The sequence below is a fragment of the Benincasa hispida genome, chromosome 7 (genome assembly GCF_009727055.1).
Source record: "Benincasa hispida cultivar B227 chromosome 7, ASM972705v1, whole genome shotgun sequence".
NCBI lineage: Eukaryota > Viridiplantae > Streptophyta > Magnoliopsida > Cucurbitales > Cucurbitaceae > Benincasa > Benincasa hispida.
The window spans coordinates 20,944,542-20,958,594 of record NC_052355.1 but is presented as its reverse complement, the minus strand read 5'-3'; the positions used below and the strand labels follow the sequence as shown (position 1 = coordinate 20,958,594).

Here is a 14,053-nt window from a genome sequence, read left to right as displayed (position 1 = left end):
TAATTCTTTACAAATTAAAGTTTAACAATTAAATTGTTACCCCAATTCAAGTACCATAAATGATTTTCAACCAAAAGATCACAATTATTAGAATAAACTAGAAAAAGAAAAAAGATATTATTGATGGATGCACAAAAGCCATCTACCCAACATAAAGGCCAAATACATTCCTTTGCCTTTTTTATGTACATTTTTGTTGTTTGTTATTTTGAAAACTCCTTTTTTGTTGAGCTTGTTATAGAAATATGTATGCCTTCAATGAATACAAAATTCTACCTCAATCATTGCTTGCTATATTTATTTATGGTGACTTACAAAAAAAAAAAAAAAATGAACTGAAATTTCCCATCTTACCCTCGTTAACAACTCTATCCCGAAAGGGTGATAGTTTGGTTTGTAATCTTTGAAGCCAAACAAAAATCAAACCAATCAAATCGATTTTATAAAAAAGAGATCCACATTGATGTTCAATAATGAACAAAACCAATATATTGTTTTTTTATTTGGTCCAGTGAGTTACATTTTCTTTTCTTCTAAAGTTTTTTTTTTATTTCTACTTTTATTTTGAATATGTGTTTTTCAGCTATATTTTAATTAAAATTGCGACAGTTTCTTTTTTTTTTTTTTTTTATAAATTAAAATTGGACATTTTTATCTTTTTTCTTGACATTTTTCTAAAAAAAATAAAAGAAAATACACGCTCCATAATAATTGGTCTATTTTTTCTTCTAAACACATATATTTGACTTACGCCGGCGTAATGAAGCGTGTATTTTATTTTTTTTAAAAAAAGTATACATACCTTTAATTCGGGTTTGATTGATTTTTTCAACAACAAAAAAAAAATAAATCGATCTGAACAAATACATTTTGTGTTTTCTCTAAAATACAAATTAAGATTTCCAATTTTATAATTAAAAAAGAAAACTAAGCTGCTTGATCGGTTTGGTTTTCGATTTTTCGGTTTTTTGTTGCCCTCCACTACCCCATCCAACACCTTTCCCCTATTGGGACAATTTAGTAAATTCAACTTTTCCACATGATTCACTCCGTGAATTACACTATTATAGTACCAACACTTCCTTCTTCCTTCTTCCTTCCGCGTTCATCATTTTAGTATTTTCCTCACCGCCGAAATGTCGCCACCGCCGGAGCACGTACCTCTCCTGCCGAAGATGAAGCCGGCCATAAAAACCGCGTCAGTCTCCGGCGCCGTGTTCAATGTCTCAACGAGCATAATCGGCGCCGGAATCATGTCGATTCCATTCACTCTTAAGGTCCTCGGCATAATCCCAGCCGTCGTCGTAATCATGCTTGTGGCTTTCATGACCGACTTATCCGTGGAGCTTTTACTGAGATTCACTCACTCCGGTGACTCAACGACTTACGCCGGCGTAATGAAGGAGTCATTCGGCCCGATTGGTTCGGTTGCAACGCAAATTTGTGTCATGATTACAAATCTCGGATGCTTAATCATGTACTTGATTATAATAGGTAAATTCCTTTTCAGATTAATTCAAAATCTATTTTAAACTTGGGGTTTGAGATTGTTCATTGAATTTGGGAGAATGTCTGGTGAGATCGGAAATTGTTAGCGATTTTGACTTCGATTGATCTCAATTTTAAATTAATTTGCAGCAATTACAGAGTAGGATTGGAAAATTGATCTCCGATTTTGCCCTAATTTGTAGGGGATGTGTTGTCTGGAAATAAAGGAGGAGAAGAAGTGCATTTGGGAGTACTACAACAATGGTTTGGAATTCATTGGTGGAATTCGAGAGAGATTTCAATTCTTTTCACCGTGGTCTTCATTCTATTTCCTCTCGTTCTTTATCAACGTGTTGGTTAGTAAGCGAAAATGGTGAGAAATAACACACTCGAGTTTTCAGTTTTCAAAACTAGCACGTTTTCTCTCGGTTAGATCGATCTTGAAGATTTAGTCCTTCTCGAGACATCTCAAATATATTACAGTGAGGTTTGCTAAATTTTCGTATCTTAATCTTCCCAAATCCTTTTTTGTTCAATAGTGGTATGAATTTCTAAACTTTCAAATAAATTTATTAATGATCTAATAGATATTCAAGATTGTATTTTGATTTTTAAATTTTGGAAAAGATAAGGACCCTATTTAATAACCATTTCGTTTTTTATTGTTAGTTTTTTTAAAATTAAATCTATTTCCTCTTTGTTTATACGATTTAGAGTACAATAGTTGAATTCTCCACCAAAAATAAGTTTTTAAAAGTTACCATTTTTAATTTTTAAAATTTGGCTTAATGATCAAAAGCTTATCAAACGATCTAAATTTTGCAAAAACAAAAAAAAAAAAGGAAAATATATAAAATCATGACATGTATAGAGAATGTCTAAAACAATCAATAATCAATAAATTAGGAATTTTTTTTTTTATGACGGTCTTATTGGAGATGGATAAAGAAAAACTAGTTTAAAGAACATTAAAAAAATGTGCTCGATTTGAAAAGAGAAAAGTTGAGAGTGTTATTTTTGAGAATTTGGTATTCAATTAATAAAAATGAGGAGTGCATGATTTTTCATGGTTTTAATGGGCGTGGGAACTGGAATTTTCAGATTCATTGAGATTCAGTTCGTTTGTATCGGTTGTTTTGGCGGTGGTTTTCGTTGGGATAAGCTCGGTAATGGCGGTAATGGCGATAGTTGAAGGGAAAACGAAGAGAACGAGATTGGTACCGGAGGTTGAAGATGAAAGCTCCTTCTTCGAATTATTCACTGCGGTGCCAGTTCTTGTCACAGCCTTCACCTTTCATTTTAATGGTACGTACATCAACTGTTCACTCCGTACTACAACGAATCTTCATGATTATTTTGGAGAAAATTACTTTTTAAATAATAATAATAATAATGTCCAAAAGTTATAAAAAATCAACTCTTTTTAAGTTCATTCACAACTAACTCACTCTTTAATAAATTTGTTAAAATAGTTTTTCTCGATGTTTTTCAATCGAGATCGACTACCGAAATTTGTATAAAAAAGTTAACATTTTCAACTTACATTCAAACGATCATCTTTTTGGGCTTTTTCGGTGAATCTCGACTATAAATTTTTAAATCTTACTTAATCTTCCCAAGTCCTTCCATATGTTAAAAAATTTAAAAATTACACTACCAAATATTATTAAAAATGTGTGTAAACATAAATTGGACATAAGATTTACAAGCTTTTATATGAGATTTAAGAAATATTATAGAAGATAATATTTGAAAAGAATTATATGGATATCGGTTAATCTCGAATAAAATTGTACTGAGAAAGTCCAAAATTATCCATTCTTTTGTCCGTACAATTTTGTTTGGGATGAACACGAAGCAAAATTTTGTTCGGAATGAAGTGAAATCCACATAATTTTTCAAATATCTTCGCAAAATTTGGTCTTTCCCAAAATTTAGTCTTTTCCACAATTTAAAAATGACACTAATCCATTTAGATAATTGGTAAATCTATTTAGAAATTTGAAAATCCAGATGACTGAAATAGAAATTGGGTGAAATTTTTGAAAATTTCAATATAAGATTTAATAAAGATAACATAATTTGAGGTAAGATTTTGTATAAAATTTGTAAAGATTATATAAATTTTGAAAAATTAGGAGAATCTTCATCAAGTGTGAGATTTCACAATAAAATCCAAAACAATCAATAAGATGAAAAGGTTAACTTTTTATTCAAATCTTGCTGGTCTATCTTAGCCAAGATGAACCAAAAGAAACCATTTCGAGTTTTTAAGAAGGGTGCTAGTTTTGAAAGATAGAAACTTTTAGGTGCTAATTATGACAATTTCTCTTTTTGGTTGTAGTTTTTGAGTTTGGTATCTATTTGATCCATAAAATTTAAAATGGTATATTTTTAGTCTTTGATTTCAATTTGTACTAGGTTTCAAAATGCTATCATTTTATATTTGAGTTTTGTTTCAATTTAATTCATGTATATCAAGATTTTTACTTTTAGCCTTGATTTTTATCAAATATTCATTTTTGGTCTTTAGTAGTAATGTCTATTAATTGATTTAAAAGAATTATGGAGCGAAGTTTTAAATTTAATTTTAATAGGGATGAAAAAAGTGAAATTTAATTAATTATAATTATTTTAATTCTTTAAATTAATTAATAAAATTAATACTAAATATTGAAAGTAAATATTTAGTAAAAATCAAGAATGCATGTGTAAATCTTAATATACGGGGATCAAATTGAAATAAAACTCAAATCTCAAGGAAAACTAAAACCAAGTTCCAAACTTAAAAACTAAAAGTATAACATTGTAAAACATCAAATAAAAACTAGATTCAAAATTTAGGAACAAAAAACGTGTCTTAACATTTTTTTTTTGTCTAATTTCTATCTAGTCTCTATGATTTAAAATGCTACATTATTCATCGTTTGCTTTTGAGTTTAACTCTTATTTGATTTCTAAATTTCAAAATGTTACATTTTACATCTTTCTTTAGTTTTTAGATTTCATGTCTAAACCTAAAAGGTAGGAAGCAAAAAGGTATATCATTGAAAAAAAAAGAGTATAATTCTCCTTTTTGTATGATGTTACTAAAAAAATTGGTTTAAATACTATTTTTTTGTTCTCAATTTGGTCAACATTCAAAATGTTCGATTTAGTATTCGTATTTTTACATTCAATTTGATCCTTGTGCAATAAATTCAACATATCTATTTTAGTTCTTGTACTTTCATAAAAGGACCATTTTGCTACATTGATTTTCATTTTCATATTTTCTTCTAAATTTTATGTTGAAATATTACAAAGACGAACCAAAATGATCATTTTCAAAAGTAGAGAGAGATAAATAAATATTTTGAAAATATAGAAACTAAATTGAATCAAATTTAAAAGAATAAATACCAAATATAATGAAAGAGAAAAGTATAGGGAGTAAAATAATATTAATCAAACAAATTTCTACTTCTAATATTTTTGAAGTTTTATTAAGCTACTTTTGTATATATTATGAAGTTGAGAGGATTTTAAAAGAATTTTCAAAAATGGTAGTTTTGAAAAATTAATTTAATGGTTGTTTTTATACGCGCTCGAGCTTAACTTTGTGAAAAAAAGTGTTATTTATCAAAATTAGTAAATTCTTTAAATTGTTTATATAATGTTTGTTTTTGTACAAATTTGTAGATGATACTTACCTAAGTTTTATAAGTAGCATATTTCGTGCTACAAGTATTTCTTGTAAGAGATGTAGGCTCATTTGGATTGACTTGAAAAAAAGTATTTTTCAAACAGTTTATTTTTATTTAAATATTTTTTTTTTTATCAAAATTGATTAAAATATACTTGAAAAACTATTTTGAATGATCGTTCAAATACTCAATTTTCTTTCAAAACGACTTTTTTTTTAATTAAACAATTAAAAATGTATTTCAAACATATCCTTTAAATCTTTTGATTTTTTTATTGAGAGGGTGTATATTCAAATTAATCGAGCTATTTTATTTGACATTTAAATTGAATTAGATTATAAAAGCATGACCTTTCTTGCCATAATTAAAAAATTATAGTAGTTTTTTTTTTCTTCAAAAGTAAAGAAGACTTAAAATAGTCTTTTGATCTATAGCACATATCATAATAAGTTCATAAGTCATAACTAGTTGTGAGTATTTTCCACTTTAGTTCTCCTTGCTTAAAAAGTTTGAATTTATTTACTCTCTTCTCATATTCATATTGTCCAATTTTTAACCTCTTATCTATCGTATTTTTCAATTTCGCCCCTCACCTTTAGTGAATATTACTTCATCATTCACACATTTCTACATTCACCAATAATAGTGATTACACAATCTTTGTCAATGAATATTTCTCTCATTACTATTGTACTATGTGGGCAGTTCATCCAATAAGTTTCGAGCTTCGAAACTCGAGAGATATGATGACGGCAGTTCGAGTGGCTCTCCTTCTATGTGCCATCATATACTTCACTATAGGCATTTTTGGGTACTTGCTATTTGGGGACTCTTTAATGTCGGACATTCTAACCAATTTTGATCAAACTTTTGGTTCATCAACAGGAGCTTTATTGAATGATATTGTGAGATTAAGCTATGCATTTCATCTCATGCTGGTTTACCCTTTGCTCAACTTCTCATTAAGGTTCAATATAAATGAATTCTTGTTCCCAAACAAGCCTCCTTTGGCCTCAGCTACACCAAGGTTTTTTACCATAACAATGGCTTTGCTCCTCTTCTCCTACTTGGCTGCAATTGCTTTCCCAAATATTTGGTCCATTTTTCAGTTCATGGGCTCTACTTCAGCAGCCTGCCTTGCCTTCATCTTTCCCGGTGCCATTGCCCTCAGGTACTACGTCGCTCCCCTCGAATTCATGTATGTTCATGTTTGTTTAGCTTGAAATTATAAGGATAGAACTCCGTTTGATAACTGTTTAGTTTCTTGTTGTTTGTTTTCTCATATGATCATATTTTTTCATCTTATTTGAGTAAATTTAAAATTAATTTGTTTCTTCTGTTTCGAAAATTTGGCTAGGATTTTGAAAATATTTATATTAAAAAATATAATATAACAAATAATCCAACATGTGAATGTGGAAGTAGTGTTTATGTACTTAATTTTTAAAAATAAAAATAGTTATCAAATGAGGTCTTAGTTATTTTAAATGCTCCCTATTTTTCTATTTTACCTTGTTTTTAAACTAATAAGGGAAAAATATTAAAATTAAATACACATTAAATTATGGCTTAAATACTACTTTGGTTCCTTTGTACTTTTAATTTTGACTCATTTTAGTTCTTGTGATTTCAAAATGTTAGTTTGGTGCCTACAATTTTAACTTTGAACTTTTTAAATATTCATTTTGGTCTTTACAATTTCAACTTAAAAGCATTTTGGTCCACACTTTTATAATATAACTATTTTAGTTCATTCATTTTTCATTTTTCATTTTTATTTTATTTTGAAGAGATCAATAAGATTACTTTTTTAAAGTTCAATGGCCAAAATGAACCAAGTAATAATATACTTTTTGGTAAAAAAATTTCAAACTTTCCATTCTCAAATGTTGAGTCGATTTCAAAAAATATATTTACGTAATAAAAGAAAATATTGAAAATATTATATTAATGAAGTTATTTATTTACACGTGTAGGGATGTGAATGGAATATCCACAAAGAGAGATAAGATGATTGCTTCAATAATGGCAACTCTAGCCGTGGTGACAAGCATTATTGCTATTGCTACAAACATAAACAAGGCATTGAATAATAAGTCTTAAGAAATCATTAATGTTTTGGGAATTTCACTTTTTGTTTTTGGGTTATAGCAATTAAGAGTGGATTTATAGTTTGTAATCATTCCTCTCCTAGATCCAATTTTGTATATTTTGTAAACAATATTTTAATGCTTACTTTAGTAGTGATTTCCCTTTTAGTTTTCAAATTTTATTGAGCTTGTTTCTTTATTGAATAATTTCAAAGCTCAGTTGGATTCTTAAGGGGGTGTTTAGATTGAGGGAATTGTGATGAGAATAAGGGTGGAATGAGTACGGGATACACATCCCCTTGTTTGATATAAGTTTTGAAGCTTAGGCATGAGAATAAGCTATTCCCATGCATTCCTTATACCCATTGATGATACCCATAAAAAAATATGGGTCTATACCCCTTGTTAGAGTTAGATAACATGCAGTGGAAGTATCAAGGATTCATAAGCATTCAAATTCACTAATTTTAGCAGAAACTAAAGCATGCTCTTCTAAAAAGAGGGTTTTAAAATCACACCTTTGAAGAACACTTCAAGAACTTGATCAGTTAGTTGTAGTCTTCACCAAAGATCACTGTGAATCACCTCAAGATTTTCTCCACTATCCTCTTGGAGCTTTAGACTGAGTTGTGGGACTCAAGAATAACTTGAAATGATGAAGAATAATGAAATACTCATAACAGCTCACTTTGAAGAATTCTTTCTTCTTTATTTATTGCAGATGAACATGCAAAAAAGAGAATTATATGGCTTGCAGCTCATGCTTAGAGTATTAATGAAGAAAAGGAAGTGAGCTTTGTGTGAGCATGAATTAGATGATATTGGAAAATCAAGATTTTCCATTTTTAAGCATGTAAAACGATTTTTCCCATTTTTGTTTTAAAACCAAAATTTGATTTCAAAATTCAATTTTGATTTTAATAACTGAAAAATCATGTTCTAAAATTAATTTAATATCAAATATTAAATAATTTTTGTACAATAATCATCTTCATATATTTAATTCATATTTAAATATATATTCTCCTATTCCATTTAATTTGAACGTTTCAAATTAATTTCTCAAGCTACTCTAAAGCTTAACCATTTACGAGCTAGTAGAGGGACCCGCAGACCTACAGATCATGGGCTCCAACGATTCGAGATTAATCAACTAAACTCATTAGTCCAATCTAACCCCCATTCGTTAACTAATGGGATACTTCACTATATAGTTGAACTCCCCTCACTGTAGATATATTATGTCCACCATATAACCATAATCAGTAAGTCGATCATTCACAGGTTGGTCAAAATTATCGGTTTACCCCTGTGAATACATCTTGTTCCTTAAGTTCCTACTAACCCTCTAATGAACAATTCTGATTCATAATCTCTATGAATCAAAACCTTTCTCTATCATGAGAAGGCGAGGTCTCGATTGTTCAAGACTTGGAATTAGTACTTAAGAGAACAACTTATCTGCTAACCCTAAATAGAGTATGATGAATTTTGTCTTGCAAGGCTATGTTCCCAGCTATTCATCCGGTCTTATCCCCAAAATGGGAAGCTTATTGAGTAGTTCTGTTGGACTACTCTCACCGTTTTTAGATAAAAGGATAATCCCGAACAAACATGAGTTCATAGCTAGCTCAGGATTAACATCGAGTTAACCTAGGTTATTTGATAAAAGAAATAGTCAGTTTTAACAGTAAACGGTCGTTATAAAGAAAAATGACTATTTTTGTGGTCTAGTCTATATGCAAACTCATTACATAGGATGCCCCCACTCACATGTCTCAACATGAACGATTTATGGATCACATCGTTTGTAGCACTTGTCAACTTTTTGTAACAACTACAGAGTGGACCGCATCCAATAGTGTTACTAGGATGAAATACCCAATTTCATCCATATACTTATTAGACTATTTATGCTATATACTATTAACTTGATCCTGTTTATGTCACCACATAAAGTTATAGTACTCAGACTATAGCCAATAATACGTTTATTGGATTTTGATAATAAGATGCAAAATCAACAAGTCATTATTATTGATAAATAGAATGTTTAACACGAAGCGAGTTCTAGGACATTCTACGTTTGTGACTCCTGGGTTCCTTTGAGTTGGCAACTGCACCACTATTGTCACAATACAGTATGATAGACAGGTGCATATTTGGAACGACTTCCAAATCAACCAAGAATTTGTGTAGCCATACTGCTTCCTTAGCAGCTTCGCATGCAGCCACATATTCTGCTTCCATGGTGGAGTCAGCGATACAACTTTGCTTGATGCTTCTCCCAACTATAGCTCCTTCGTTAAGAGTGAAAACTGATCCTAAGGTAGATTTCCTAGAATCTACGTCTGTCTGAAAATCGAAATCAGTGTATCCTGTAAGGATCAAATCCTTAGGTCCATACACAAGCATATAATCCCTCGTTCTTCTTAGATACTTGAGGATATTTTTTACAGTGGTCCAATGACCATGTCCTGGATTAGATTGGAACCTGCTGATGATTCCAACTGCAAAACATATGTCAGGGTGTGTACACAACATAACATACATCAAACTCCCAACTGCATATGCATATGGAATTCTGTTCATCTTCTCAACTTCTTGGGGTGTCTTAGGACATTGTTCCTTTGACAAATAAATTCCATGCTTAAAAGGTAATAAACCTTTCATGGAATTGTGCATATTATACCTTGACAACATCTTGTCAATATAAGATGCTTGAGATAGTGTCAATGTTCTATTCTTTCAGTTCCGAAAGATCTGTATTCCTAGAACAAACTGAGCATCACCCAAATCTTTCATTTGTAGTTGTGTTGCTAACCATCTCTTTATGTCGGCAAAGAAAACTTGTCTCATTCTCAATGAGCAAGATATCATCAACATATAAAACTAAGAATGCTATAGTTTTGTTGATTATCTTCTTGTATACACAAGGTTCGTCAACGTTCTATTCAAAGCCATAAGATTTGTTCGCAGTGTCAAATCTTATATTCCAAGATTTGGATTCTTGTTTCAATCCATAAATGGATCGATTAAACTTACAAACTTTCTATTCCTGTCCTTTTTCGATGAACCCTTCTGGTTGAGACATAAAAATACTTTCATCAAGATAGCCATTTAGAAAAGCTGTCTTGACATCCATTTTCCATATCTCATAGTCATAATATGTGGCAATGGCAAGAAGTATTCTTATTGATTTGATCATGGCAACAGAAGAAAGTTTCTTCAAAATCAACTCCTTCTCTTTGGGTAAAATCCTTTGCCACGAGTCTGGCTTTATAGGTCTGTACCTTGTCAGTTTGGTCTCGTTTTCTCTTGTAGATCCATTTACAACCTATAGGTGTAACACCATGTGGTTGATCTACAAGTTCCCAGATAGAGTTGAAGTATATAGACTCAATTTCATCGTCCATGGCTTTTATCCATTGTTCCCTATCGACATCTTCCATTGCCTTCTTATAGGTTAATGGATCCTTTAAACCATCATCTTGTATGACGTTTTGAACTTCTGTTAAACCCATGTAGCGTTCAGGTTGTTGAATAATCCTCCCACTACGACGAGGCATCCCGAACTCTTGGGATGGACGTGACGGGATAACAACCGTTGTTGATAGACCAGCTTGATCAACAACTCTTGTTGATCTTTCTGTAATATCTTTAGATAGTTCTTGAAATATTAGTTTACTGCGAGGTAGATGATTTTTAATATGATTCTTTTCCAAGAACGTTGCATTTGTCGATACAAACACTTTATCTTCTTGATGATTATAAAAGTATCCTTCTTTTGTTTCTATGTGGTATCCTACAAATAGGCATAATTTCGAACGTGTTTCCAATTTGTTAGGATTCTGTACCAACACGTGTGCTGGACAACCCCAGATCCGAAAATAACATAAACTCGCTTTGCGTCATTTCCACCAGTCATATGGTGTTTCTGAAAGACTTTTGGACAGAACAATGTTTAGAATATAAACTACAGTTTGTACTGCATACCCCCAAAAGGATTGAGGTAATTGAGCATAACTCATCATAGACCGAACCATGTCCAACAAGGTTCGATTTCTCCTTTCTGCAACACCGTTTTGTTGTGGTATTCCAGGTGCTGTGAGTTGGAATTTTTGGGTTTTATGTCCTAAAACTCGTGGTTTGTAAACATTAGAACTTATTCTGAGAATTCAATAAAGTTGTTGTTGAATATATTGTTTTTTAGAAATCTAAAAACCTTAGTCCCTTGACTATTATATGAGTACTTGAACTTTATGTGGAAACATACACGTGGATCAGGTTCGAGTAAATAGTCAAAATGATCTATAGTATATGAATAAGGTTGGCTACCTTATTCTGGTAACACTATTGGATGCGGCCTACTCTATAGTTATTATAAAGAGTTGTAAAGTGCTACATACGAAGTGATCCTAATTCATGCATGTTGAGACATGAGGAGTGAGGGTGTCCTGTGCAAATGAGTTTTGTGCAAGATTGGACCATGAAACCTGTCATTCTTACTTTATAACGTTGTTTACTGTTTGAAACTGACGATTTCAAAACGATGACCTAGGTAACTTAACCTTAATCTTGAGCTAACTATGAACTCCTATTTGTTCAGGATTATCCTTTGATCTGCAAACGTTGAGAGTAGACCAATTACCTCTGCTCAATAAGCTTACCATTTTGGGGATAAGACTGGATGAATAGCTGGGAACATAGGGTGCAAAAGGGAATTCACTCCTAACCAATTAGGGTTAGTAGAGAGCTTGTTCCCTTCAAGTGATGATTTTGGGTCTTGAACAAGAGACCTCACCCTCTCATTGACCTCAGAGGGATTCGATTTGTTGATTGGATCACAAATTAATTGTTCATTAAAGGATCGGTGGAACTTAAGGAACAAGAGGTAATTTCGAGGGTAAAACAGAGATTCGACCCAACCGTTATTACGAACAACCTGTGAAGGGTTAACTTACTAATCATGGATATATCAAGTGGACATAATATATCTACAGTGAGAGAAGTTCAACTATGGGCTTTAGTGGAATCACCCATTAGTTAACGAATGGAGGTTAGATCGGTCTAATGAGTTTAGCCAATTAATCTCGGATCGTTGGAGCCCATGATCTGTAGGTCCGCGAGGTCCCCCTACTAGCTCGTAAATGGGTACGCTTTAGGATAGCTTTAGAAATTAATTTGAAACGTTCAAATTAAACGGAACAAGAGAATAAATATTTAAATATATAAAGATGATTATTGTGCAAAAATTAATTTAATTTCTGATATTAAATTAATTATTTTTAATTAATTTAAGAAAATCAAATTTTAAATTAAAATGATTTAAAAGCCTTTTTTTTATTTTAAAAAGGAAAATGGAAAAATCATTTTGCATGGCACAAAGTGGAAAAAGGTTATTTTCCGTTATCATCATCTTTATGCTCACACACAAACCATGATCTTCTCTACCTTGATTCTCCAAGCATGAGCTGCAAGCCATGAACTCCATCTCTTTGCATGTTCATCTTGATATATAAAGAAGATTGGAGTTGTTGGAGAAGAAGATGGATACAGAATTTTGAGAGAAAATCGTAGTGAAGAAGAAGTTGTCTTCTTCAATTTGCTGCTGTGAGCTTCCCTTGTTTCTCCACATCTACAAGCTATTCTTGAGTCCCACAACTCTGCCTAAAGCTCTAAGAGCATAGTAGGGAAGGCTTTGAGGTGGTTCACTTTGATATTAAGTGAAGACAGCAGCTGAACATCAATTTTCATGAAAAGTTCTTTAAAGGTATGTTCTCAAAACCCATTTTTATGAACAACATGCTTTAGTTTTTGCCAAAATTAGTGAATTAGAATGCTTATGGATCCTTGATACTTCCGCTGCATGTTTTTAACTCTAACAGGAATCGAATTCCATGATCTACTAGATAGTTCTAGAATTGCAAATCCAAATATTCACCACCTCGATCAGATCGAAGTGTTTTAATTCTTTTACTTAACTGATTTTAAGTCTCGGCCTTAAATTCTTTGAACTTTTCAAGAGTTTCAGGCTTGTGACTGATTAAGTAAATATGGCCATATCGAGAGTAATTGTCAATAAAACTGACAAAGTACTGATATCCTCCTCGAGCTTTAACATTCATCGGACCACATAGGTCTGAATGTATAAGTTCAAGAGATTATTTGGCACGAAGACCTTTGTCAGAAAAAGATAATTTCGTCATTTTTCCCTCAAGACATGATTCACATGGAGGTAGGGAGCTGTCTTCTAACTGATTTAGGTGACCATTTTTTACCAATCTCTTAATCCTATTGAGATTAATGTGACCAAGCCTGAGGTGCCAAAGATAGGTGTTAGGAGAAATTTTCCGCTTTTTATTATGAGTCTCAGTCGTTTTAAACATCTCTATATTTAAAATGGCTCTTGGTTCAGTTGGTTGTAATATGTATAAGTTATTTTCAAGTCTAGTAGAACAAATATGAACACCTCTTGAATAAACAAACATTTCATTACATTCAAAAGATACACTATACATATTCTCTAATAAACAGAAAATAGAGATCAGATTTCTTTTCATCTTTGGTACAAAGAACACATTCTTGAGCAAGATCAAAGAATCTCCAAAAAACAACTTCACATCTCCCACTGCTTCAGCTGAAATGACTTTACCTATTCCCACCGTAAAAGTCATGTCATATTCAAAAAGTCTTCTCCAAGAACTAATTTCCTGTAGAAAAGTACAAACATGATTAGCGGTGCCTGAATCCAATATCCAGGTTAGGTGAGAATTTTCCACTATACAT

The 14,053-nt window shown here is 31.6% G+C and overlaps 1 protein-coding gene across 1 annotated transcript; it reads left to right on the top strand.

Moving 5' to 3' along the window:
* Positions 1-1,060: 1,060 nt before the first annotated feature.
* Positions 1,061-7,441, top strand: LOC120080773 (amino acid transporter AVT6C-like). Its single transcript, XM_039035399.1, has 5 exons — positions 1,061-1,494; positions 1,692-1,844; positions 2,590-2,793; positions 5,880-6,345; positions 7,151-7,441. Exons 1-5 carry the CDS (start codon positions 1,137-1,139, stop codon positions 7,275-7,277), a joined length of 1,308 nt encoding a protein of 435 aa, XP_038891327.1. The 5' UTR covers positions 1,061-1,136; the 3' UTR covers positions 7,278-7,441.
* Positions 7,442-14,053: the final 6,612 nt, after the last annotated feature.

Excerpts from the sequence above, each read along its gene's own strand:
- LOC120080773 (XM_039035399.1), top strand. The coding sequence starts at position 1,137 with ATGTCGCCACCGCCGGAGCACGTACCTCTCCTGCCGAAGATGAAGCCG. Across the intron at positions 1,495-1,691 it reads CATGTACTTGATTATAATAG|GGGATGTGTTGTCTGGAAAT; the intron begins GTAAATTCCTTT and ends CCTAATTTGTAG. Across the intron at positions 1,845-2,589 it reads CGTTCTTTATCAACGTGTTG|ATTCATTGAGATTCAGTTCG; the intron begins GTTAGTAAGCGA and ends TGGAATTTTCAG.